Here is a 21,365-nt window from a genome sequence, read left to right on the forward strand (position 1 = left end):
CCAATACAGTCATCAATGTACTGGAAAAAGAGGTGAGGGAGGGGACCTGAGTAGGACTGTAATAAAGAATGTTCCATGTATCCCACAAAAAGGCAGGCGTAGCTGGGACCCATATGGGTTCCCATAGCAACACCTTTTATTTGCAGGAAGTGAGTGGAGTCAAAGGAGAAGTTGTTCATAAGTTCAGCCAGACAGAGGAGGGTGGTGGTGGATGGGGACTGGTTGGGCCTCCGTTCAAGGAAGAAGCGGAGGGCCCGCAGGCTTTCCTGGTGGGGGATGGAGGTGTAGAGGGACTGGACGCCATGGTGTAAAAGAAACGGTTAGTGCCAGGGAACTGGAAACTGTTAAAGTGGCGTGGCGGGGGGGGGGGGGTGGGTGGGTGTCGGAAGAGTTGTGGATGTAGGTCGGAAGAGACTAGACAAGGGGAGAAAAAATAGTAAAGATAGGAAGAAATTGAAGTCCTTGGTATCGATTTTCACTGCTCTCACTTGGTGATAACGGGGGAGGGTAGACTTACTACCCCCGATAAAGGAGCTGGGTCCATTCTGAAAGGGGCTTACCACCAGGTGTCCAAGGCACTCCCTGTTTCAGGTGATAGGCCCCTTTTAATATGGAAATCGGTCCAGTGAGGTAAAAAGGACCACAACTGCCATTTTAGATTGGAACTGGTCGGATCTTGTACTGTGCAGGCTGCGACTAGTTCCACAGGCGATGGAATAGCAAGGGTGCTCCTCCAGGAACCACAAAATCAAGCTGACCCTTCATGATCACTGAGATATTGGGAGGCTCTCAGCTCTTGCCGTGGGAGATGGTGAGGACTGTGGAATCTTGCCAGTGTCAGATTATTGACTGAGCACCTGCAATGTCACCCTGGCATCCCTCTGAAGCACCACCCACCCAGCCACAATCTTCTCTGTCTCCTCAATCCCGAGGGGGTGATGCTCATCCATTCTTGACTTCTACCTTCCCTTCTTGCGGATTCACCACAGCAACAGGCAGCACAGGGGGACAAAGATGACGATGGTGAGGACCAAGCCACTCGGGAGTCGCAGCTACATGATACTGCCGTCCCTCAGGACAGCAGCACAGGCTAGGCCTCCAGCTGTCCCCCTCAGAGCACCATGCCAGTGAAACATGAGAGGCGAGACCAGGCTGCCCAGGAGCACCCTCCAGAGGTATAAGCAGCAGCAGTTTCATGCCCAGAGCCAGCTGCCATGGGCTGAGAGCCACCTCAGTGCCAGGACCCTCTGTGCAGCACGAGCAGCCAATCACTGGTCCCACTGAATGAGTTGGACAAAATATGCAAGCGGCCACGGCAATGACACAAGACCTTTAATGCAGCCAAAGGGTAAAGTACTGCACATTGGAAGGAAAAATGGGTGACAAGCATACCCATGAATGGTGTTGAATCGGCTCAGGCTGGAAGCTGAAAAAGACCTAGGAGTCTTAGTAGGCTCGATACTCAATGGGGATGAATTCCCTTGACATTTCCAACGCTACTGGATTGGTGCTGGCAGTTTTTATATCTACAAATTTGATCACGTCTTGAGTTTCTGAATCCAGTTCGTTTCTGTAAATTAGAAACAATAGTGGCCCCAACACTAAGCCCTTGGGCTCACCACTCCGTAATTAACACCTTTATAATTGACCAGAGTTGATTAGTATTATTTTTTTTTTTTATTCGTTCACGGGATGTGGGCGTCGCTGGCAAGGCCGGCATTTATTGCCCATCCCTAATTGCCCTTGAGAAGGTGGTGGTGAGCCGCCTTCTTGAACCGCTGCAGTCCGTGTGGTGAAGGTTCTCCCACAGTGCTGTTAGGAAGGGAGTTCCAGGATTTTGACCCAGCGACAATGAAGGAACGGCGATATATTTCCAAGTCGGGATGGTGTGTGACTTGGAGGGGAACGTGCAGGTGGTGTTGTTCCCATGCGCCTGCTGCCCTTGTCCTTCTAGGTGGTAGAGGTCGTGGGTTTGGGAGGTGCTGTCGAAGAAGCCTTGCGAGTTGCTGCAGTGCATCCTGTGGATGGTGCACACTGCAGCCACAGTGCGCCGGTGGTGAAGGGAGTGAATGTTTAGGGTGGTGGATGGGGTGCCAATCAAGCGGGCACAGATAGAGGAGTGCTGGTATGAAACTAAAGGGAGGTGGAAAGATCATCTTTGTGTGACTGTGACAACTACGTCGCAAGACACTTCATATAGGACAGAGAACTCTGACTGGTAGCAGAATAGTTAGGAGAAATGACCAAAAACACAGGTTCTGAGGAGGCTTTAAAAGGTGGGGAGCAAAAAGCAGCAGGGTGGAGAGGTCTGGGATGGAGTTCCAGAGAGTAGGGCGAGAGGTTGTGTCATCAATCAAGAAGATCACTAGAGAGTGGAGGATTCACGTGAGGCCAGAGTCAGAGGACTAAAGGGACAGGCTGAAGCATTAGATTGGAGGAGGTTGAAGAGGTAGAGGAAGTGTGGAGAGGAGAGAGGAGGGGAGAGACCATGAAGTTATCTGTAAACGAGGACAAGGATTTTGAAATTGATGTGTTCGGGGACAGGGAGCCAATGGAGATGAGGGAAGGATGGGCCGATGGGAAAGTGCTGAACAGGAAGAGTTTTGGATGAGTTGAGGTTTTGTGTAACTCGGGCGGCCGACAGGAAATATATTGGAGAAGTCGTTTTAAGGTAACATAAGCACGGAGAAGGGTTTCAATGGTGGTTGAGGTACGGTCGGGCGGAAATGCACATTGTAGCAGAGACGGATGTAAACTGCCTTGTTGATAGAATATGGAGTTTGAAGTTGAGTTCAGCATCGAACTGGACAGCGCGGTTTATATATTGTCGGGTTCAGTCCCAGTGAGCAGTCAGGGAGAGAGTTGGAATGAGGAGAAAGAGGATTTCGATTTTCCCTTTCAAAAAAATTTGAAGAATCAGATTTAGCAAGAGAACACCGATAAATATTCACAATATTGAGCCCATTCGCATGAGGGGAAATCCCTGGAACATTTGCCAAAATCTTCAGCTACACAACTGATGGAACATTGAGTGCACCTCCTGCTTTCCTTCTAACAATGATGTGGAGATGCCGGTGATGGACTGGGGGTTGACAATTGTAAACAATTAACAAAGCAGGGCCCTACTGCACATTCAGTGTAAGGACATGTCATGGGTCCATATTTGGCGATAGTTTCAGTTTTGGAGGCTGTGTCAGTTTTTTTTTGCTAGTTTTCTAAATTGGCACGTACACTTCTCACAAGCTCCGTGCGTTTTAATTTCGCGTAAACTCTTTTTTTAAAAAAAAAGCAACACGAAACAACCTGGGTCGCTAATAAGAGGGCAGCCCCCACGGTGATGGACACCAGAGGAGTCCTATCCGAGGGTGGAGGAGCGGCTACTCCGGGTTAAAAGCCGCCCCATAGGGCGAGTGTCAGGGAGAAGTGAAGATTGAAGAAAGAAGGGTTGGATCCTGAACGATAAAGGTATCTCCCATCTCACCCAAGGGTGCTGGTGTCACTGCATTTCAGTGCCAGCGCTGCAAACCTTCGCTAACTTCTTAATCAATTTCCTTTTTGTACAGCAGACAAACATCGTCGACTTCACCCAGGACTGTGTGTGCAGCTAAAAAGGAAGGTATGTGTGATGTGTCCTCCCTCTCTCTCTCCCCCACACTGTACTGTGAACAAGTGCTGGCGGGGGGGCAGTGCATGTGTTCAGTATCTGGGTGAAATACACAAGGTTCCCCCTTAGGAATTGAGATCGAGCTGTTATTTCCGATATGGAATAGACCATGTCAGTTTACCTGGGGAGTGGGGGAAAAAAAAAGACGACTTCATTTTCTTCCTTTTTTGAGTTTCCAGATGCAAACTTTTCATGAAAATAGGAAACATTGATTGAATGACAAGGAGGAGCAAGGAAACTTGTATGAAGATTGAGGCAGCAATTGGGAATCATTTAAAGTGGGCAGGACGGAGACAGATTGCGGGTGGGAAAGTAATCACCAGGTGGGCAGAACGGACTCAGGATCCACCCTGAGACGGAATGCGGGTGGGAAAGGACGCGGAAACCCAGAGAGGCACGTGTGAACTGGAGACCAGGAATAAGTAGACACTGAGGGAACTTGAAAGGTTATTTGATCTGTATTAAGATGTACATGAATGCTCAAAGTATTAGGAATAAGATGGCAGAACTGTAGGTTGTTGTGCTGTCGAGAACAGTGGGATTATCAGAAATGTGTATAAATAGTAGGGCTGGGAATGACGATAGTGTTCAGTGTGTTTAGAAAAGAGAGTGGACAGAGAAGGTGGTGTCGGCCTGTATGGCAGGGGCACTTGGGCAGTAAACAAAGGCAATCCTGTGGGAAGGGGAAAGCTTCACTCTGGGTAGACACCTTGAAGGTGGAAAACCCTAGCTATCACTAGGGTATAATCCAGACCCCAGACCAGCATAAGAAGGACACATTTGTCTATTAAGAGATAGGGAGGATATGAGGGAAGAAGATGACTTTAATGGGAAACTGCAATCAACTGGGAAAACCTGAGTTCTTTCGATTCTGAGTTGGTAAATGTGCTTGTCTTGACCTGGTGTTTGTAAAGGATCCAGACAATGTCCAAGAAATTAAAGTTATAGCATGATTAAGTTTATCATGATCTGGGAGTAAGATATACCCTAGACCAGGAGCCTGGTGTATAACTTCACAGAGGCTAAATTCAATGAAATGAGGGAACAATTAAAGCACGGGACAGGAAGGAGACGGGGACAGGCTTCACCTGAACCGGAATGGGACCAAAATCCTAGTGGACAGGATACATATGGCTGTGGATAAGACTTCAAACTAGAAGACGGGGGGTGGGGGGAGGGATCTGATGGAAATAATATAATCTGTAGATAAAAGAAATAGGAGATGAAAGTAAAGGTCAGACTAAGGTAAGAAATAAGGGCAGTCCGGGAACAGATACAGTTATAGAACATCAGTATAAAATGACTGTTAAAAATCAAGTGAGAGGAACAATTAATAAAAAAAAAAATTGCCAGTACAGCAATGTGCACAGCAGTCGAAACAAAAGAGAGAGACTGGAGGCAATAATTTGCAGCAAGGTGCCAGATGTAGTAGGGATAACTGAAACATGGCTACATAAAGAACAGGATGGGCAGTTTAGAACAGGACTGCAGATTATAATTTAGAAAGGACAGGGAATGAAGAAGGGAGTGGAGTAGCTGCACCAATTAGAGACAACGTAATGGCAGTAGAAAAAAAGACATAACTGACATTAAGATAGAAACTATATGGATTGAGGTAAAGGATAAGAGGGATTGGTCACACTAATAGGGGTATTCCAAAGATCACCTAATAGTGGAAGGGAAGTGGAGGATGAAATATGTAGGCAAATCTATGGAATGAGTAAAAAAACATTGAATAATAATCCTGGGAGATTTTAACTCTGTCCGAGGGGGTGGTGGAGGCAGATTCAATCATGGCCTTCAAAAGGGAACTAGATAAGTACTTGAAACAAAAAAAATGTGCGGGGCTACGGGGATAGGGCAGGGCAGTGGGACTAGCTGGATTGCTCATGCATAGAGCCGGCGTGGACTCGATAGGCCGAATGGCCTCCTTCCGTGCTGTAACCGTCTATGATTCTAACCACCCCCAAATAAACTGCCAAGAAGAGGTAGGGAAAGGGGAAAAAGTAATGAAGTTTTTACAGTGTGTACAGGACTCCTTTCTTACCCAATATGTAAGAAGCTCAACAGAGAAGAATCACTGCTGGATCTAGTAATGGGAAATAAACCAGAGCAGATAAGAGAATGAAGCAGAGGGGAACATCTAGGCAATACTGATCACAACATAATGGACCAGAATTTGCTGTCAAAATTTCGGTAAGATTAATGGCACTCACCGTTACTTATGCGCAAATCGTACAACAACATCAGGCAAGGGCAGATGTGCAGTTAAAAGCTGAGATCCAAAAGTTGCTGTCCGAGATGCATCGCTCTGCCGAGAGCTTTGGGATCTCGATGTCTGACTCGCCATTGAAATGCATTGAACCGCGTGTAGTTGCTGTATTTGCGCAGTAAATACAAACTAAACTCGTCGCAGAAAGTTAGAACTTGTCCATTTCAATCTAAGTACCCTTTTAATGATGTGTTAAGTGTTAATTACTGCCAGTCAACCTCTCTGGCATTGAAAATTAACTATTGCAAGCATAAAGTCTCATTCCTTCAAGTTTTAATTATTGTTACATTTTTTTAAGAATTAAAATAAAACTTTTTTTAACTTATTTTTTCTCTCTCTCTTAATCCTGTCTTTCTTCCCCTCTATTTCACTTTCTGTACCTAATTTGACATTGAATTCACTATTCTAACTTACACTTCCTGGTTCAGTCTCTGCGCTGTGGCGCTCACCATTTCCATCTCCCACTTCCAGAAACTTGCAGTGCAAAATATCATGGAGATTAAATGGGTATGGGCAAGTCTAACTAACGGTGGGCACCGTTCATTGCCCTGCTACAGCATATTCTGGGCAAATGTGGTTTAAGATGATGATGATTGAGAAAGACATAAGACAAAGATCAAAGTAGCAGATTGGAAAAAAGCTAATTTTGAAGGGATGAGAATGGAACTAGGGAAGATAAACTTGGAAAAAAATGTTGACAAGCAGAGATAGAACAGCAGTGGGTAATATTTAAAAAGAAGACCAATAGAGTTCAGGAGAAATATATTCTGCTAAAAACACGAACAAACTAGCCAATAATGAAACACCATGGATGAATAAAGAGATAAGGGTGAAATTGAAACTAAAGAAAAAGGCATACACTGAGTACATAGACAATAAAGGAGGGGATGAGAAACGGGAATATGAAGAGTTTAGGAAAGAAGTCAAAAAAACAATTAGGAAAGTAAAGAGGAATTACGAGATTAAATTATCAAGGGATATAAAACAAAATAGTAAAGTATTCTACATACACATAAATAACAAAAGAAAAATCAGAATAGGGATAGGGCCAGGGCCACTAAGGGATACACATGATAAACTCACAGGTAATGACAGCGAAATAGCAGAAATATTAAATAATTACTTTGCCCCAGTTTTTACGCAGGAAACTAACAAAGTGAGCAGAACATTAGAAGAAGAGATCAAAAAAGATATTAAAACATTTAAGATAGAAAGGGGGGAGATAATTGATAAACTAATCAAACTTAAGGAGGCTAAAATCCCTGGTCCGGATGGATAGTATCCACGCATACAAAAAAATGTTAGGGAAGAGATAGCAGAGACACATGAATAGTGCCAGAGGGAGATAGAGCAAGTCCAGGGAAGTATAGACCAATTAGTTTAACATTGGTGGTAGGAATGATAATGGAATCTTTACTCAAAGATGTAATGGAAAACCATCCAGGGTTGTACATTGGACCCTGTAGTGCCTGTTTTGTAGGCGCCATCTTGGTAAAGGCGTTTGCACATGTGCAGATAGCTAACACCAGCAGCACTTAAAGTAAAGAAAATATGCATTAGATCAGTGTTCAACGCTGATTCAAAACTCTACAAGGAGTTGTCTGGCTAGCTGACAGGCAATAGCAAGGGCACTGGCAGAGTAGCAGGGGCGGGGCAGGCATGCTGTCAACCTGAGAGAGGACAGCAGGTTCATGTTCCACGGAGCAATTGTTACTTGCTGCCTCCTGTTATGCGCCACCTTCTCCTGCAAGGAAGTGGGACCTGTGTCGGTGAGTGTCCTGCAAAATATTTGTGTGATGTGCCTGTCATTGTTGAATAGCTGCCGGTGTGTGTGACCTGTGAGTTGTGGGTGTGTGTCTTGTAAAAGTGGTAATGTGTGAGGGTGAGAGGAAGCATCTCATTGGAAGAGTTGACTATTGATTGAAAGTGTTTTTTGGTATGGGGGTGTAGTGCGTGGAGCAGTGGATGCGGCTAGTGGTGTAGTTGGTAGGAGACGCCACTTGACAGTTGACCTCACTCACCTTGACCACTCGTGTTAAAGCATTGAACTTCTTCCTGCACTGCATCCATGTTCGTGGTGCTGTGCGCCTGGCATTGACTTCGTCCCCCGCTGCCTCCCACTGCCTCTTGAGCATATGTCTGGAGAGCCTCTTGCCCCCCTGCAGATACAGGATGCCCATCCTTCTGTCCACCTCTTGCACCAAGGCCTCTAGTGCGTTATCAGAGAACCTTGGTGTATGATTCTCACAGGCCCGGTATAAAGTCAGATTGGCAATGTCTGGCGTGGAGATTGGAGGATGTGGGATTTAGTAGTGCGCAACCTTTATTCAATGTTTTAACATAACTCAACAGTTTGTAAACATAGGGACGGGGCCTGCAACTGTGTTTTACGTGTGCGATGTCTGATCTCCGTGCGGACTTGTATCTTATATTTTGCAAATAAGAGGTGCAGGCTGCCTTTACATGGCCCTAGCCACTCGTGCGATAATGGGGGCCCCCTGCTGGTGAGCAGTGACTCAACAGCACAGCTCGGCCTGGCTGCTCGCAGGTAAATGTCCAGGCAGCACGGTTTCGGAGGTTATTGATATAACCCCCCTAGAAACTGAAAATATAATAGTCAGCACAGATTTCAAAAGGGAAGGCCGTGCTTGACCAGCCTTCCTGAATTCTTTGAAGAAGTAACTGAAAGAGTAGATAGGATAATGTAGTAGATGTAATATACTTGGATTTTCAAAAGGCCTTCGATAAGGTACCACATAGTAGATTCATGACAAAGGTCAGAGCATTTGGAGTCAGCGCAAGTAGCCGAATGGATAGCAAGTTGGCTACAAAACAGAAAATTGAGAGTAGGGGTTAAAGATATTTACTCAGGCTGGCAAAAGGTGGGAAGTGGTTTTCCATAGGGATCGGTACTGGGACCACTGTTCATCATTTACATAAATGATTCGGACACTGGAATCGGAAGTACAATTTCAAAATTTGTGGATGACACCAAATTGGGGGTTATAGTTAATACCGAGGAAGACTGTAGCAAAATGCAAGAAGATATTAATAAAATTGCAGAATGGGTGTGTAATTGGCGAATGAATTTCAATATAGGTAAGTGTGAGGTGATCATTTTGGTAGGAGGAATAAGGAGGCTGCATACTGTTGGAAAATAAGAATCTAGATGAGGTTGAGGAGCAGAGGGATCTAGGGGTACAGATTCATCAATCATTAAAAGGAGAAACACAGGTTAACAAGGCCATAAAAATGCAAACAAAGCACAGATTTATTTCTAGAGGAATAGAATCGAAAATCAGAGAAGTTAAGTTAAACTTATAAAGAACCTTGGTTAGACCACACTTAGAATACACAGTTCTGGTCTCCATATTACAAAAAGGATATAGAGGCACTGGAGAAGGTGCAAAGAAATTTACAAGTATGATACCAGAACTGAGAGGTTACAACTACCAGGAAAGATTGAACAGGCTGAGGCTTTTTTCTCCAGAGAAAAGACTGACGGGTGACCTGATAGTGGTCTTTGAAATTATGATGGGGTTCGATAGGGTAGACGTAGAGAAGGTGTTTCCACTTATGTGGGAGTCTAAAACTAGGGGCCATAAATATAAGATGGTCACTAATAAATCTAATAGGGAATTCAGGCAAGATTTCTTTACCCAGAGAGTGGTGAGAATGTGGATTTCATGACCACATAGAGTGGTGGAGTGATTAAGGTGAATAGCATAGAAGCATTTAAGGGGAAGCTAGATAAGTACATGAGGCAGAAAGGAATTGAAGGATATGTTGATAGGGTGAGATGAAGTAAGGTGGGAGGAGACTTGTATGGAGCATAAACACAGGCATACACCTGTTGGGCCGAATGGCCTGTTTCTGAGCTATAAAATTTTATGTAATTCTGTGGTAAAATAAGCAACACAGGTACTTCATGAATGGTACTGAAATAGCCAAGAATTAAATTGGTTGCATTTAAGTAACAATTCAATACTGCAGTGAGAGGACTCTAGGGTAATTCTCGATGGGTGAACTAATATGGATCAAATGGTATTTTGGAGAATATATATTTACTTTTGCAGTTCTTTTTCTGTGAAACCAAGGCAGAATGGCTAATGCAAGCATTATGGGTAGGATAAATTATAGCAACATGGGTAAAGACAGTTAACCTAAGAAAGCAGTGTGTGTTTCTGCACCGAGGTTTTAGAAGTCCCTAGCCTCAAGATAACAGCAAACCAGGCAAAAACGCAAGTTGAACATTTTAAATAGCTTCCTTTACCAGCTGTGCAGGAAGGTATTTTGAAACAGGGGAGGACAGAGACATGAATAATGGAATGGGGTTCACCACTGTCTAAAAAGAAGCTAATTTTAGACAGTGGAACAGAATCTCATTTACCCTCTCTGCTGCTATCACAAACTATACTCTTAAGTATTGGTTCTAATTAATGCAGGAGATGTCAGTTCGACATATTACTTTATTTATCAAAGTCCATGAGATGAGGTGCGTATGGTTGTACGTGTTCAGCAATCTGTTCGATGACCTAAGAGTCATAAGCTACCTGAAGAAGATAAACTCAATGACCTAAGGGTCACAAGCTAAATCTGGATGACCTAAGTAACATGATAGAATTGTAAAAGTTAAGAACAAAACCTTATATGGGCAATGAAATGACTATAAAGGGAGAAAAGTAGACTTGCTATTTGTCACTTTGGGAGAATGGGAGACAGCATCCGAACCCAACCAAGCGCCCTAAATGTGAGTATGCAGTCAACTGCTTAAATATGGCTTGTAATCGAACAGGTCTGATAGACTCTTGTTAACTGTCTGTTAATGTAGTGTCTAACTGAGTTTGCATGGACTTTGATAAATAAAGTAATATGTCGAACTGCGTTAATTAGAACTAAAACTTAGAGTATAGTTTGTGATAGCAGCAGAGAAGGTAAATAAGATTGTAGGATTTCTACCATGGGATAAACAGGGATAACCATGAGCTGTATAGTGGAGATATTCTGGCATTGGAGAGGGTACAGAAGATGGCAGCTAAACTAATACTGGGGATTAGGCACTTGGACTGTGAGGCAATGACGATGGGAATGTTTATGCAGGAAAATAGATTAGGGAAACATTATTGTAGTTTCTAAGACTTTAAGGGGTATAAATGATTTGAACCTTAATAATCTGTTTGACAAAATCACAAACTATAACAAGGTGGGGGGAGGGGGAGAACTCAAGTGCAGAAGAGGAAAGGTAAACAGACAGTTTAGATTTAATTACTGCACACAGGATGGTAAATGTGTTGAACAGACTGCCCAGGGAGGTGACTGTTGTTGGCAATTGAAAAGACAACAGCAACAACAAGTTGCATTTATATAGTGCCTTTAACTTAGTAAAACATCCCCAGGAGCGTCATCAGGTAAAAATTTACACTGAGCCAAAGATGGAGATGCAAGGACAGGTGATCAAAAGCTTGGTCAAAGTGGTAGGTTTTAAGGAGAGTCTTAAAGTGCGTAGATTTTTGGGAAAAGAATGACCAAGCAGTTCTTTGTGTAAAATCTCAGCTTCAGTATTGGTCCAAGAGCAGATTCAATAAAGTACATGAGTACCAAAACCACGAGGCTACTGAACTCTGTATTGTAGACCAACAACCTGCACTCATATAATGCTTTACAGGTAGAAGGTCTCAGCTGTATTCTACGGGGGATGGGGGAGGGAGAGGAGAGGCATGGCAAGTAGAAAATGTGAAAAGTTTAAGGTGTGACTGCTACTTATAGTCTTTAGTCGCATTCTCAATTACATATTTATCCATTTTTTTTTTCCCAATTGCTCATTGGGGTGAGGGATGTCAGTTCTGAGAAATGGGACGGTAAAATTTTAGGCACCTAGTGTCAGTATTGAACTCTCCAGCTCAGGAATATATATCCAGCTGTGGCATGAGGAGGATCCCTTTACTGTGGTACAACAAGGTGCCTCAGATCCAACCTCCTACAGCATGAGTAAGACACTTCCCATACCAGCCATCCTGTGATCTCTGATCCGTATTGACAGTTTGGGGTAGTTTTGCGCTGTGAATATATGTCCATTAGCAATGGGCTTGATATTGTGAAAACTTTATTCATGTAGGACCCTTATAGCCAACAGGCAGAGGACACGTGTCCTCTGGTTACCGACCCTCCTGCCAGTGGAAACAGTTTCTCCTTATTTACTCTATCAAAACCCCATATAATTTTGAACACCTCTATTAAATCTCCCCTTAACCTTCTCTGTCTAAGGAGAACAATCCCAGCTTATCCAGTCTCTCCACATAACTGAAGTCTTTCATCTCTGGTACCATTCTAGTAAATCTCCTCAGCACTTTCTCCAAGGCCTTCACATCCTTCCTAAAGTGTGGTGCCCACAATTGGACACAATACTCCAGCTGAGGCCTAACCAGTGATTTATAAAGGTTTAGCATAACTTCCTTGCTTTTGTACTCTATGCCGCTATTTATAAAGCCCAGGATCCCGTATGCTTTTTTAACAGCCTTATCAACTTGTCCTGGCACCTTCAAAGATTTGTGTTTGTAAACCCCACGTCTCTCTGTTCCTGCTACCCCTTTAAAATTGTACCATTTAGTTTATATCGCCTCTCTTCATTCTTCCTTTCAAAATACATCACTTCACATTTCCCTGCATTAAATTGTATCTGTCATGTTTCTGCCCATTTCACCTGAAGTCTGCTACTATCCTACTCACTGTTTACTACATTTCCAAGTTTCGTATCAGCTGCAAACTTTGAAATTATGCCCTGCATACCTAAGTGCAGGTCATTAATGTATGTCAAAAAGTGCAGTAGTCCTAATACTGACTTGGGAGACACCGCTGTATACTTCCCTCCAGTTCAATCTGACTCTCTGCTTTCTGTCCCTCAGCCAATTTCATATCCACGCTGCCACGGCCTCTTAATTTTTCCTTTCCAAGTATATATATATATATATGCAGGGCTATGGGGAAAAAGCAGGGGAGTGGAACTAATTAGACAGCTCTTAAAAAGAGCCATCACAGGTGTGATGGGCTGAATGACTTCCTTCTGTGCTGTATGATCCTATAAAATGCAAATTCTTATTTCACCAGCTATAATTGTGTAGTTAATCAGCACAGAAGATCAGCAAGCTTCATACTTGTTGTCTAGCCAGGGCCAGGCTACATGTAAGGGGACTAGCCTGCAGGGTTACCTGGACCCAAGTGGGAAGAATCCCTGCCCCCAGTGTCTGGTCTACTGCTTCAGGCCCCATTAATTAGCCAGGTTGGCGGATCAATCTTAAATACTGTTCAGGAGTAATTGGACCTGCCTGGCTAAGGTATGGACTCAGTTCCAATCTTTTATCACCCGTCGTAGCTTCTTGGAGCCACCTTGACCCCAAAAGAATGCTGCTTACCTTCACCTCCAAGGAGGATAGTTAATATTTGATCATGGTGAGCAGCACAGCCACCATAAAAATGTGTGAACACATTGCTCCCACCCTCTTGACCACAGTATGGACACCCACCACTGCATGGTGCATCCATCAGTTGGAGCTGCTTCCCACACGGCAACATAAAGCCCTGGACAGATGCCCACCTATTCTCATACCTGACCTTCAGGCATAATCTAACAGCAGTGGTCATTCTGAGTCTAATTTACCCTCAGCTATACAATAGACTACCATCTTCACCGTGGCAACAAGGCAACTTAGTGTGCCGGCCAGCTTGATATTCTTGAAATCCTAGTCAAGACTTGCACAGCTGAGACCACACAGCTCTGGTCTCAGAGCATTGCTACATGTTGGTGATACACAACTGTGCTGCTCGTCCTCGGATGTAGTGGTGAATGCAGCCATGATGCCCCCCATCTTGATGGTGTCAGTTTGAGGGGGTCCGAAAAGTTGTTAAATATTGTGAATAGGAGAATTGTGAGTGGAAAGTAAGAACTTTCAGTGTAAACACAAAGATCTTACTGCAAAATGCTGCGGTACAGAGGGATCTGGGTGTCCTCGTACATGAAACACAAAAAGTCAACATAAAGGTGCAGCAGGTAATCCGGAAGGCATACGGAATATTGGCCTTTATTCCTAGGGGGATGGAGTATAAAAGCAGGGAAGTCATGCTACAACTGTACAGGGTGCTGGTGAGACCATACCTGGAGTACTGCGTACAGTTTTGGTGCCCTTATATAAGGAAGGACATATTTGCATTGGAGGCAGCTCAGAGAAGGTTCACTAGGTTGATTCTGAGTATGGGAGGGTTGTCTTATGAGGAAAGATTGAACAGGTTGGGTCTATACTCATTGGAGTTTAGAAGAATGAGAGGAGATCTTATTGAAACATACAAGATTCTGAAGGGACTCGATAGGGTAGATGCTGAGAGGATGTTACCCCTCATGGGGGAATCTAAAACTAGGGGGCATAGTCTCAGACTAAGGGGTCACCCGTTTAAGATGGAAATGAGGAGGAATTTCTTCTCCCAGAGGGTCGTGAATCTTTGGAATTCTTTACCCCAAAAAGCTGTGGAGGCTGAGTCATTGAATACATTCAAGGCTGAGTTAGACAAATTTTTGATCAGCAAGGGAGTCAAAGGATATGGGGAAAGAGCGGGAAAGTGGAGTTGAGGTAAAAATCAGATCAGCCATTATCTTATTGAATGGCGGAGCAGGCTCGAGGGGCCAAATGGCCTACTCCTGCTCCTATCTCTTACGGTCTTATGGTCTTATCTTGCAGCCAAAGTTATGGGGAGCCGGCAGGAAATTGGACATGAAGCTGAGTTCGGATCGGTCAATGCCCTGTGGGTGGCGGAGAGGGCCCAGGGGCTGTGTGGCCGGGTCCTGCTCCGACTTCTTGTGTTCTTTAGATTTGTGGTTGGGATCAGATCAGCCATGATCTTATTGAATGGCAGAGCAGGCTCGAGGGGCCGATTGGCCTACTCCTGCTCCAATTTCTTATGTTCTTATGAAAGAACTGAGTGCCCTGCTGCAATAACTCACCTTTTATCTCCATCTGTCAAACGAGCATTTGAATGTTCAACTGGCTGCTGGCTGAACCACGTCTGGTAGAACATGGAGTGTTTCCCACAGCACGGGAAACACGCTGAGGATGTTTGACAATCAGACCCCCCCGCCTCATTGTGGACAAAATTAAGTACTTCAAGTATCTAAATAAGTCTCTTAACTATCATCCCGCTGGCTTTAATTGCTGGTGGGACTTCCGCATTCGGGAGGTGCTCGCGTGCACCCGGACGCGTCAGTGGGGAACCCAGAAGTCTGCGGGTTGGAGCCGGGTTCCGAATCCGCTCAGGATTTCCCCGATTTTTTTTTTTTGGTGCCCCCTGCCCCCAACGCACCCGGACTTGGATTCGAAAATCGAGCCCAAAGGGTCCATTCACTGATTGGAAGGATGTGGCAAGTGGTGTTCCCCAGGGATCTGTACTGAGGCCTTACCTTCTCACCATATATATTAATGACTTAAATGAAGAAATAGAGAGTTGCATATCCAAGTTTACAGATGACACTAAGTTAGGAGGCACAGTAAGCTGTGTGGATGAGAGCAGGAAGTTACAAAAGGCCTTAGACAGTGAGCGAAACTGTGGCAGATGGAGTACAATGTGGGGAAGTCTGAGGTCGTTCACTTTGGATCTGATGAAGACAATTAGATCGTTTTCTTAATGGTGAGAAACTTGGAGCTGTGTGTACACAAATCACTAAAAGCTAGTGACCAGGTACATAAAGTACCCAAAAAGGCCAATGGAATGTTGGCCTTTATCTCAAGGGGTCTGGAATACGAACATGTGGAAATTATGCTTCACTTTGACAGGGTCTTGGTCAGACCCCATCGGGTATACTGAGTTAAGTTTTGGGCTCGAACCTCCGGAAGGATATATTGGCCTTGGAAAGGGTACAGCGCAGATTCACCAGAATGCTAACAGGGCTTAAAGGGTTAAATTATGAGGACAGGTTGCATACACTTGGCTTGTATTCCCACGAGTTAAAAAGGTTGGCGGGTGATCTAATTGAGGCATTAAAATGATTAGGGGATTCGATAGGGTAGATACGGAGAAACTATTTCCTCTGGTGGGGGAATCCAGAACAAGACGGCATAATCTTAAAACTAGAGCTCGGCCTTTTTAAGAGTGAAATCAAGAAGCACTTTTTCACACAAAGGACAGTGAAAATCTGGAACCCGCTCCCCCATAAGGCTGTGGATGCTGGGAAATTTTTAAGACTGAGATGGATAGATTTATGTTAAGAAAGGATATCGAGGGATATGGAACAAAGGCGGGTAAATGGAGTTGAGGTACAGATCAGCCATGATCTAATTGAATGATGGAACAGGCTTGAGGGGCTGAATGGCCAACTGCTATTCCAAAGGCTGCACTAATGTTCCTGACTTAGTTTGCGTGAGCTTTGTCCATTGCTGTCTAGACTATATGGATCCAGTTAGGACGTTCCGTGTGTGTGTGCGTGTGTGTGTGCGTGTGTGGGTTTGTGTGTGGGTTTGTGTGTGCGTGTGTGGGTTTGTGTGTGCGTGTGTGGGTTTGTGTGTGCGTGTGTGGGTTTGTGTGTGCGTGTGTGGGTGCGTGTGTGGGTGCGTGTGTGGGTGCGTGTGTGGGTGCGTGTGTGGGTGCGTGTGTGGGTGCGTGTGTGCGTGTGTGTGGGTGCGTGTGTGCGTGTGTGTGGGTGCGTGTGTGCGTGTGTGTGGGTGCGTGTGTGGGTGTGTGTGTGTGCGTGTGTGGGTTTGTGTGTGCGTGTGTGGGTTTGTGTGCGCGTGTGTGGGTTTGTGTGCGCGTGTGTGGGTTTGTGTGCGCGTGTGTGGGTTTGTGTGCGCGTGTGTGGGTTTGTGTGCGCGTGTGTGGGTGTGTGTGTGCGCGTGTGTGGGTGTGTGTGGGCGCGTGTGTGGGTTTGTGGGTGCGTGTGTGGGTTTGTGTGTGCGTGTGTGGGTTTGTGTGTGCGTGTGTGGGTTTGTGTGTGCGTGTGTGGGTTTGTGTGGGCGTGTGTGGGTTTGTGTGCGCGTGTGTGGGTTTGTGTGCGCGTGTGTGGGTTTGTGTGCGCGTGTGTGGGTTTGTGTGCGCGTGTGTGGGTTTGTGTGCGCGTGTGTGGGTTTGTGTGCGCGCGTGTGGGTTTGTGTGCGCGCGTGTGGGTTTGTGTGCGCGCGTGTGGGTTTGTGTGCGCGCGTGTGGGTTTGTGTGCGCGCGTGTGGGTTTGTGTGCGCGCGTGTGGGTTTGTGTGCGCGCGTGTGGGTTTGTGTGCGCGCGTGTGGGTTTGTGTGCGCGCGTGTGGGTTTGTGTGCGCGCGTGTGGGTTTGTGTGCGCGCGTGTGGGTTTGTGTGCGCGCGTGTGGGTTTGTGTGCGCGCGTGTGGGTTTGTGTGCGCGCGTGTGGGTTTGTGTGCGCGCGTGTGGGTTTGTGTGCGCGCGTGTGGGTTTGTGTGCGCGCGTGTGGGTTTGTGTGCGCGCGTGTGGGTTTGTGTGCGCGTGTGTGGGTTTGTGTGCGCGTGTGTGGGTTTGTGTGCGCGTGTGTGGGTTTGTGTGCGCGTGTGTGGGTTTGTGTGCGCGTGTGTGGGTTTGTGTGCGCGTGTGTGGGTTTGTGTGCGCGTGTGTGGGTTTGTGTGCGCGTGTGTGGGTTTGTGTGCGCGTGTGTGGGTTTGTGTGCGCGTGTGTGGGTGTGTGTGCGCGTGTGTGGGTGTGTGTGGGCGCGTGTGTGGGTGTGTGTGGGCGCGTGTGTGTGGGTGTGTGTGGGCGCGTGTGTGTGGGTTTGTGTGTGCGTGTGTGGGTTTGTGTGTGCGTGTGTGGGTTTGTGCGCGCGTGTGTGGGTTTGTGCGCGCGTGTGTGGGTTTGTGCGCGCGTGTGTGGGTTTGTGCGCGCGTGTGTGGGTTTGTGCGCGCGTGTGTGGGTTTGTGCGCGCGTGTGTGGGTTTGTGCGCGCGTGTGTGGGTTTGTGCGCGCGTGTGTGGGTTTGTGCGCGCGTGTGTGGGTTTGTGCGCGCGTGTGGGTTTGTGCGCGCGTGTGTGGGTTTGTGCGCGCGTGTGTGGGTTTGTGCGCGCGTGTGTGGGTTTGTGCGCGCGTGTGTGGGTTTGTGCGCGCGTGTGTGGGTTTGTGCGCGCGTGTGTGGGTTTGTGCGCGCGTGTGTGGGTTTGTGCGCGCGTGTGTGGGTTTGTGCGCGCGTGTGTGGGTTTGTGCGCGCGTGTGTGGGTTTGTGCGCGCGTGTGTGGGTTTGTGCGCGCGTGTGTGGGTTTGTGCGCGCGTGTGTGGGTTTGTGCGCGCGTGTGTGGGTTTGTGCGCGCGTGTGTGGGTTTGTGCGCGCGTGTGTGGGTTTGTGCGCGCGTGTGTGGGTTTGTGCGCGCGTGTGTGGGTTTGTGCGCGCGTGTGTGGGTTTGTGCGCGCGTGTGTGGGTTTGTGCGCGCGTGTGTGGGTTTGTGCGCGCGTGTGTGGGTTTGTGCGCGCGTGTGTGGGTTTGTGTGTGCGTGTGCGTGTTGGGGGAGGAAGTGCGAAGAGTAGAAAAAGCTGACAATGGCACGTTCTACTGGCCAATTGTAGGTCAGCATCGGTAGCTGTTGTAGAGAAATCTATAAGAATATTATTTATATTAGAAGATATTTGCTGTATTAAAGCACATTATTAGGCAGAATCGAGGGAGGTCTTATCTGGCTTATGATATAGTGACCTTATGCTTAATGGGTAAAAGAATTTTTTGACAAAATGTAATGCAATGTTTATCACATAACATATTCCCTTGATTTCATAATTGTTTCCAAATATCATAGTGACACATTATATGCTTTGTTGATTGTTAAGCAATTTAACTTGACTCACTGGATGTATGTTGATTTAAAAGCTGGTTTTGCAAGATGTGCCTTAAGACAGAAGTCTTTGTTTCACTGATGTTCATTAATCAACCGAGATTGTTTCAGCACATTGGTTAATGAGAAACGATAGTATTTGAATATTAGATATGTGAAAGAACAAAAGCCTGAGTCCAGTTCTACAGAGACGGTTGCAAATGTTTAATTGCAGACCAACACCCAGTTTGCGATTCTTCATAAGCCATTTCTTGTCTTCAGTGGCAAACCCTGGTAATTCATTAACTTTCTTGAGAACCTTATTGTACTAAAATCATTCTGAACATCTGTGTTTTACATTTATTTTTCTTACAGTTTAAAACCATGGAGAACCTGAGCAAAGCAAATTGCCATTTCACCCTGGACTTATTCAGAAAGCTGAGTGAAACAAATCAAGCTGGCAACATCTTTTTTTCTCCATTCAGCATCTCCAATGCGTTGGCCATGGTTTATCTTGGATCAAAGAATAATACTGCATCTCAAATGGCAAAGGTGTGTCTGAAATTACTCTTGGCAAAAGATGGAGCTGAACCGTTTTATTTAAGTGTTTTTTGATAAGGCTTTGCTTTTGCCAAACTCCAAATACATGCAATTCCACAGGAGCTATCGATGAGGTCGATTATTTGTCTGGATAAAATAGATTAAATGTGGCTCTCGTGTTCATGATGAATATCCACAGTCCATCATTGTAGTTATATTAAAGGAGAATTCAGTACTTCTTATATTAAATTAAATGCTGTACTGCCTTCAAGCAGAGGGGTCTTGTGGGATTTATAACTCTTATAACTCAGAGGGACCCTATTACTGTCCCTTCACTCACTCCATTCTGGGTAATAATCCACAGTGGCCTCACTGCTACACCAAGCTTGTAGTTTTGCTTTACCAGGGAACTACGCGACACAGGCTACTGGAAGTAATGTGTTCACATTGATGGTTAAATTTGTCCGCAATACAGCAGCATGTCATTTAGAATTATTGGTGAACTGTCAGCTGTAAATGTGTGTTTTAAATGGGAGGTGACGAGGGCTCGACCACACCTACTACACTTGTGTCTTTTTCCGTTTGCTTTTAAAAGTTCACAGTGTGGTATTCTGCTCACAGATTGACAAATTAATGTTGTTTGTTTTTGAAAGAGAAAAATTAAAGAAATGAAAGGCCTGCCTTGTCTTTGTGTGGAGGATATTTCAATAATTTTATTAGTGTTTGGAGTGACATTATTTCTAAGGTTTTATACCAATTCCACATGTTTGTTGAACTGGGTCTATGTTCTTGTGCTCGGTCCCTCCCTCCTCTTTTACAGTTGAGTGACAATAGGATTGTGAAACTTGATGCAGTTTGTGGTGGTTAAAGTCAGTCCTGTAAGTGGGGGGGGAATGATATCTTATTGCTCGGGAGGCCATAGTCTGTGTGGAAATAGAGCTAAGCTTGCCTTTAAGTGACTTTTAAAGCAAGTCTCTGAATGATTTTTTAAAAAAATGTCTAAATAATCGAATCCTATAGTCATAGAGTTATACAGCACGGATAGAGGCCCTTCGGCCCATCGTGTCCGCGCCGGCCATCAGCCCTGTAAATGGAGAGGGGGGAAAAGAGCGAGACCAAGGGGAGTGGGCACCAGTCTGTGTTGATGTTTGGCAGCAAACACTGATTTGGTGGCCTAAATAATGACTCAGCGTGAAATGCTGGTGATTGCCATGTCTGATTGTGTCTATAACTAACTAACTAACTATATGTGAGAGCCCGTATCCTAACCTGTGCTCACTGACCTACATTGGCTCCTCGTCTGGCAACGGCTTGATTTTTAAATTCTCATTTTTGTTTTCAAATCCCTCCATGGCCTCGCCCCTCCCTATCTCTGTAACCTCCTCCAGCCCTACAACCCTCCGAGATCTCTGCGCTCCTCCAATTCTTGTCTCTCGCGCATCCCCGATTTTAATCGCCCCACTATTGGCGGCCGTGTCTTCAGCTGCCTAGGCCCTAAGCTCTGGAATTCCCTCCCTAAACATCTTTGACTCTCTACCTCTCCTCCTTTAGATGCTCCTTAAAACCTACCTCTTTGACCAAGCTTTTGGTCACCTGTCCTAATATCTCCTTATGTGGCTTGGTGTCACATTTTGTCTGATAATCGCTCCTGTGAAGCACCTTGGGACGTTTTACTACAATGATGGCTCTTTGTAAATACAAGTTGTTGTTGCCTTGGTGCCTATACTTACATGAAGCCAATCATATTAGTCTCTTTATCAACTAGTATGGATGTAGTGGAGGAATCAGAAATATAATTATTCTGGTCTGTTTATGTCGAGATGAGGATTTTTGTGTCGGCAATCCACTTGTTTCATTGCTCCCCTGATCCAAGGGTCAGTTGTGTGATTTCAAGCACGTGGAATATGCTTGGCTATCAGATCTGGCAAAATTATCGCAAAACAGATCTGTCTGCTCCTTCTCTGCAGCCAAGACTTCCTATTATTCTCTTAAACTCTTAGAATGCGTTTAGTAAGTGCCAATATTAACAAGCTCTTTTAAGTATTGACTCTAAGTTTAGAAAACCCAATAGATCATCCTGAAGATTAAGGGCAAGTCCATCTTCCCCCTCACCACC

The 21,365-nt window shown here is 45.5% G+C and overlaps 1 protein-coding gene across 1 annotated transcript in view; it reads left to right on the forward strand.

Annotated features, from left to right (window-relative positions):
• LOC137331743 (uncharacterized) overlaps nucleotides 1-21,365 on the forward strand; it is a 73,080-nt gene that overhangs the window by 40,861 nt on the left and 10,854 nt on the right. Inside the window, exons 9-11 of the mRNA XM_067995730.1 lie at nucleotides 3,433-3,465; nucleotides 3,564-3,616; nucleotides 19,085-19,261. Coding sequence (XP_067851831.1) covers nucleotides 3,433-3,465; nucleotides 3,564-3,616; nucleotides 19,085-19,261 — 263 coding nt within the window. The remainder of the gene's footprint in view (nucleotides 1-3,432; nucleotides 3,466-3,563; nucleotides 3,617-19,084; nucleotides 19,262-21,365) is intronic.

This window comes from Heptranchias perlo, chromosome 2, assembly GCF_035084215.1.
Source record: "Heptranchias perlo isolate sHepPer1 chromosome 2, sHepPer1.hap1, whole genome shotgun sequence".
In the NCBI taxonomy this organism is placed as follows: domain Eukaryota; kingdom Metazoa; phylum Chordata; class Chondrichthyes; order Hexanchiformes; family Hexanchidae; genus Heptranchias; species Heptranchias perlo.